The 6,860-nt window shown below is 28.9% G+C and overlaps 1 protein-coding gene across 1 annotated transcript; it reads right to left on the bottom strand.

Moving 5' to 3' along the window:
* Positions 1–1,495: 1,495 nt before the first annotated feature.
* On the bottom strand, positions 1,496–2,727 carry LOC107472915 (auxin-responsive protein SAUR32). The gene has a single exon (XM_016092439.3). It carries the CDS (start codon positions 2,404–2,406, stop codon positions 2,026–2,028), a length of 381 nt encoding a protein of 126 aa, XP_015947925.1. The 5' UTR covers positions 2,407–2,727; the 3' UTR covers positions 1,496–2,025.
* Positions 2,728–6,860: the final 4,133 nt, after the last annotated feature.

Below are 6,860 nucleotides of genomic sequence, written 5' to 3'. Positions count from 1 at the left end.
AAACACAAACACATATACATATACATATACACACACTCTCCTACTATATAATAATAATAATAATAATAATAATAATAATAATAATAAATGCAACATTATATAGGAAATAAAATAATTAAGTATATATTTTATAATATAAATTAATGATTAAAATTACTGAAATATTAATATTTTTGAAACACTTAATAACCTCTCCATTATATAGTCCAAAAAAATCTCAGCAATGTTTCAATTCAATTGTCACCCCTTCCTAAGAATTCTCAGTGATTCAGTTTCATTCAGATCTCAGACTCACAACAAATGAAATGGTCCATACTACTATGTACTGATCACTTCTGACAATACATATGGAGAATATTAATTTTGATGGCAATGCCAAAAGAGTTATTTGGCTTTATCATTAGTAGATTTGATATTTAATTTGGTGGATTTTGTATTACTATGAGTGTTATTTGTATTGAATTGTGTCTTATACACTACTAAAATATAATCCAACTATAGGTACTCTATTTGTTTTTGTTAGATGTTTCTTCTTCTTTTCTTCTTTTGGGGGATGGTTTAGATTATTTGTTAGCAGGTGTGTTATATGTATTCAAACCGCTCAATTGTGAGGGATTTAAAATCTTGGTGGTATTTTATTGTGAATGCTGATACACTTTGAAAAAAAAATTAAGGAGTATATCACTCTCTAAAAATTAACTTATTATTAAAATAAATAAAAAAAGAGAAATAAAAAATAAAATATCCTAAAAGTTAAATTCTAAAATTTAAACTCTAAACTTAAATTATTAATATAAAATATAATAAATAAAGAACTAAAACTTATTTAATTAATAAGGAGTATATCATTAAATATTTCTTCTTAAAAAATATTTAANATTATTATTATTGTTGTTGTTGTTGTTGTTGTTGTTGTTAAACAGTTATTTTATTTAAAAAATAAGTTCCTATTAAAGAATAAGTTATTGTTACCGAGGATGAATATTCTCATAATAACAACAAGAGCTTGTACTTTCATAATATATAATTTATTTTTCTTTATTCATGCAAATTAAACCTCAATTTTTCTTTTCCCTTTTCCCAATGTTCTACTTGTTTATGGACACATAAGTTCACAAGATAAGGCACAAATTAAGGCTGGTTGAAATAAAGGCACTAATAAATTAATTACCATCCATGCAAAAGAAGAAGAAAATCCAAAATCAACATAAATAGAAGAGTGCTCAAATTTGATTTGCATATATCATTTATCTTAGCATCTCTTGATTATTCAGCATTATCCCAAACAAAGAATTAAATTATATTTAAAAGAGAAGAAAGTGGCATGAAAAAAGCAAGGGGATGTGGCATTTATTTGGATTTTGTTATTAGTAGTTACTACTGTCTATTGTACTTGTTCTGGCAAAAAGTACCATTTGGTTTGGTTAAGGATAATTCAGTGACTCAAAATAAAAGATCTCAAATAAAATAAAATAAAATAAAATAAAATATAAAATAACACAATTATTTGGTCCTACTTCCTTCCCATCAATTCCTCCTTTCCAATCCTTTTCCTTTCTTTTCCAAAAGAGTAGTGTACTAATTATTCCAAGGCATGAAAAAAATTCTAAGAGATAGAAAGTAGAGGAAAAGAAAGAAAGAACTAAAGAAATTAAATAATTATGAAGATAAAAAGAAATAAAAGAAAAGAAAAGCAAAGCATCTACATTTTTTTTCTTTCTTTTTTAACTTTTCATCATTATACAGTTCCCTATCAAAGATCAAACTCATACCAAAGTAGCTACAATTGGAAGAACCAACATTCTGTTATGTCTTCCTCATCCCACTCTATCTATACCTAAATAAACATAGGCAAAGAAAAAAAAAACCAAAAAATTATATTAAAAAAAAAACCTAAATTAAACTAGTCATTTACATGACCAAATCATTATGAAAAGAAGCCATGATTTTTGGTCATGATGATATTTATTCTATTATTTTCAGGCCTTTTTTTTTTTTCCTTCTTTAATTTCCATCATCATCAAACTAAAAACCAAAGCAACCAACATGGTGATGATGATGATGATTATGGAAACTCTTTTCCCTATCAATCAAGCCGCTAACGTTCCTGAATTCTTCAACATGGCAAGGTATAGTTATGGTTCCTTTCTGATCAAAACCATACTCTTCTTCAGCTTCCTTCAATAATTGCATGAAGAGTGGGTGGTTGAAGTATATAACAGGAACAACAAACCTTTGTTGTTCTTCACCTTGACCTACCTTTATTGCCATAAACCCTTTTGGAATAACATCCTTAAACACTTTGTTGCTACTGTTGTTGATGTTGTTGTTGTTCTTCTCACCATGTTGGAGGAGGTGGCGATGCAAATGGAAGCTCCTTGGACTGATCTTTTCTCCATGACCCATCTCTGCAAAAAAACACACAAACAAAAACACACCAAAAAGATTCAAACTTTCTATGTGGGTATGTGTGTATGTTTCGGAATTTACTTCTCTCTTTCTCTTTCTCTCTCCTCCTCTGTCTTTCTCTCTCTGAAGAAACTCACAAGAAAACAAGGCAATTCTTGTTGAGGCGGCTTAGAAATGAGAATCTTAGAGAACTTGGGGCGTTGTTAGACATGGCTGCTTATTGAGAAACGCATTACCAACCAAGAAGACTTTGAGATATATAGGACAAAGTGTTAAGAGAGAGAGAGAGAGTGCAAGTTGTTGTCTTTTTTTTTTTTCTCTTTCAAGTGTGAGAAGGGACACTTGGGTTTTGAAGAGTTGAGGGAAGGATTCAATCACAGCCGTTGGATCTTGGTGGGTGATTTGATGATGAGCATCTTTTGATGGTCAATGAAAGAACTCCACGAGGTTTTAGACTTGACTAGATGCTACCTCTCTTGTTATGGACACCTGTGTGATCATTATATATAGCTATAGTAATTAGTAAGAGAAAAAAAAATTATTATTATTGTTGTTATTATTATTAGCAAGAGAATTTCTTTTGGGTCAAGTTGATTTTTATATTTTTAGTATTATTAGATTGTGTTTGATCATGATATATTCTTACCCTTTTTTTGAATTCCTAATATTTATTTAAAAGAACTAGTGGATTAATTATTAGATTAATGTATGATGTCATTTTAAGTGAGAAATATATTACATTTAATGATAACACAGGGAATCTTAAGTAAGTTCAGATTCTTGTGCCGTTTGAGTTGGGGAAAATAGTTGATTTATTAATTAGTAGTACTATAAGATAAAAAAAAAATTGATAAGGGTAATTAAGTGTATTTAATTTCTTTCTTGTTTCATTAATTGTGCTTTTGATTTTTTATTATAGAGGATTTGACTCTAGTCTAGATCAAAGGGTTTTTCTTTTCTCTATATAGGTAATTGGACTATTGATATGATAATGGATTAATGGTAATCTTTATGAATTTCAAGTGAGTTTGAAAATTTTCACTAAATTTCACAAATTCTTACGGGGGAGTTTAAAGGGAGTTAAAGTGAGGCACATAGGAAGAGATGGATTTCTTGATAGATTTTCTATGATTTGAAGGCTACGTTTTCTTCCATATATAAAGATTGAATTTAGATCCTCTATTAATTATTATTAATTTTGTAATTTTTATAAAATATGTATTTTATTATTTTAATTTAAAAGTAATTAATTTTTTATTTTATTATTTTATTAATATTTTTATTTAAAAAAATCTTGATCCATAAAAATTATTGAATTGAGATAAATTTGGAGTTATTAGAAACAAAAAAAAAGTTATAAATATCATTTATCATCATGAAACTACTTTTTTTAATTTAAATTAATAAAACAAGATATATAAATAATAATGATATCTTTAACATTTTTTCATACAAAATTCTCTTTTAAATTTGTGTAAAATTTTACTTAGAATTTTTTAATTTATCTTATACTAATTCCATATAATTTAAATTAATAAATAAAATAATAAATGTTACTTTTATTTTCAGTTAGAAAGAATCTCGACTATAATGCAATCATTTTAAAATAGGTTAAAGGTGGTTACCAAAATATTAGAAAAATATCTCGACCACTTCGAAGAGGTAACATTTTATAACTAAAAAATCTTAACTATATAAAAGGTACACTATTCATTCTAAATAATATTCCAACTCAACTACACGTCCAAGTATTTTTGGCAACCAAATCCAATTAAGTTGGCCAAAATTTAACAAAAACCACTTTCATCACACTAACGTATATCACACACGCGTTTCAATAACGCAACTTCTTTATCTTTATCTTCTCCTTCTATTTCCTCGTTTCCTCCTCCTCTTCCTCCTCTTTTCTTTTTAAATTCGCGCATTCTCTTTCGTTATCGTAATCACAAACAACACCAACATTTTGAATTGAATTTGAATTTATATAATGAACAATGTTCAATATATTTAGTATTATATAGTGGTTTCTCTTTGATAATATTTTCAATTCATTCTAGACGCAGGTGTTTCTGAATTTGAATTTATATAATGGATAAATATTCAGTTCATTTGGTATTATACAATAGTTTTTCTTCGATAATATTTTCGATTCATTCTAGATGCAAGTGTTTCTGAATTTGAATTTATATAACGGATAAATATTCGGTTCATTTGGTACTATACAATAGTTTTGCTTTAATAATATTTTTGGTTCATTCTAAACGCAGGTGTTTCTGAATTCAAATTTATATAATGGACAAATGTTTGATTCATTTGGTATTATACAATGGTTTCGCTTTAATAATATTTTCGATTCATTTATAGTCCATGTGTGTTGTCGATGAATAATTTGTCCCAATGGTTAGAATGACTTAGAAGACAAATTGAATGGAATAGAATGAAATCTAATACAATTGAATAAAGTGATAATAAATAATTTCATTTTTTTTTTGCTAAAAAAAGACTCAATCATGAATAAAAATATATCGAATTTATTTCTGAATCGAAATGAATCTCAATTAAACTAAGAAATAAACCGAAATTACTTAAGGAATAAAAAATTTAGTCAATACTTATCAGCATCATCAAGTGAACCTCAAATCAAAATAAATTAAGAAATGAACCAAAAATATTTAATGATGGAAAAAAAAGAAGAAGAAGCAACATTGACAAAGAAGAAGAAGAAGAAGAAATTAGGAGGAGGAGGAGGAGGAGAAGAAGAAGGGAAGAAGAAGAACCTATGCGAATTTGGAAGAAGAAGAAGAAGAAAGACGAAGAGGAGGAGAAGGATAAGGAGAAGGAGAAGGAGAAGGAGAAGGGGAAGGAGAAGGAGAAGGAGAATGAGCACTTGATTTGAAAAGTTGTTATAATAACTTGGTTAGACTTAGTTAAGTATTTTGTTTGAATGTAAAGCTTTATTCTAAATATTATACTCATCGCTTATTCTTACTTGAGTCTCAGAATACCTTTGCAGGTGTCCGCCATCACCGCCGTTCCTCTTGAAATTGGTGTATGCCTTATCTCTCCCAAATGAAGACAAGCTCAACTCTGGACAGGATGAGCTATACCTCTCTCTGGCTTACGAGACAGAAACATTTGGCACCATCTGCGATGACAAATTTACTTAACTCTACTATCATTTTTTCTGTCAGATTATTTACCCTTTTTGCAGGTTGTAATCAATGATGGAAGAGCAAAACAATCTCTTTCCTTCTCCCAACAAGGTTGAATTGTAAGCTATAAATAAATCATTGAGGGCTGAGGCACAAAAAATGACTGAATTTTTGAATAAAAGCAAACAAAACAAACATTAGAACAATAAGGAGAACCATTCAGAATAGCTAAGGTTATTAGACGAGGCACACCCTTTACACTTTCAACATTGAAGGTTTCACATTCATAGCACATAATTTTATTTTATTTTTTCTTTCATAATATTATTATTATTATTATTATTATTATTATTATTCTCTGATCTCCTTCACAACAAAGCAAAGCTCATACCGACTTATAAGTCGAGTTAACTACCATCACATATCAAACAATGCACCAAAACAAATGCCCATTTAATCGATCTATACGTCTAATACAAACAATTGCGATTTTGAGAAATCTGTAACCAATATTTTTTATTCTACTGCATATAAAGAGTTGAAACTTTAAATTTCTTTTCCGCAATTTATTTCGAAAGGAATCAACTGATTATTCAATACGAAAAGAACACTCAAGTCGAACCAGGAAAGGCAACTAAACAAGCAGTCCATACAAATAGTCTATAACTCGAAGAGCTTGAGCCTCATGACAGAGCTCGATCTCATATCAGATATACAAGATTGGTCTATACCAATAGATATATCAACCAAAGTGACACTGGCAGAGGACGAAAATAAGTTCACTAACATAGAAGATGCACTAAATGAACTAGAAAAAGAATAGTTATAGATTCGAAGCACAAGAAAACAGAAAAAAATTATCAGACGAGATGTATCTTATCATTTCATATGTTAAAATTAATCAATCAATCCAAAAATAAATTCGGCTATCAATCAATTTCAGAACAAAACTCGACTTTATATCAATTCGAGAACAAACTCAGTTTTTAATTGGTTTGAGAATAACTATATATACTTTGCCAATCATTATCTTTATATGATTTATTGCCTCCACGAGACCATGACTAATCTTATTTTCTGTTGTTGCTATATCAATTCTTGAAAGCTAATAGAGTTCTTATCTAAAATGAACTATGACAAATCAATACCGTAAGGTCTCACATCAGTTGGGGAGGGGAATGAAGTATGCCTTATAAGGGTGTGAATACCTCTCCCTAGCATGATGCATTTTGACGAGTGAGTGTGGAGGGGAGGGCTTCGGCTATCATCCATATCGTCAAAAGCAAAATCGTGAGGCCT

Source organism: Arachis duranensis, chromosome 2, assembly GCF_000817695.3.
Source record: "Arachis duranensis cultivar V14167 chromosome 2, aradu.V14167.gnm2.J7QH, whole genome shotgun sequence".
Classification (NCBI taxonomy): Eukaryota; Viridiplantae; Streptophyta; class Magnoliopsida; order Fabales; family Fabaceae; genus Arachis; species Arachis duranensis.
The sequence above is the reverse complement of the archived record's forward strand: the minus strand, read 5'-3'. Positions and strand labels throughout refer to the sequence as shown.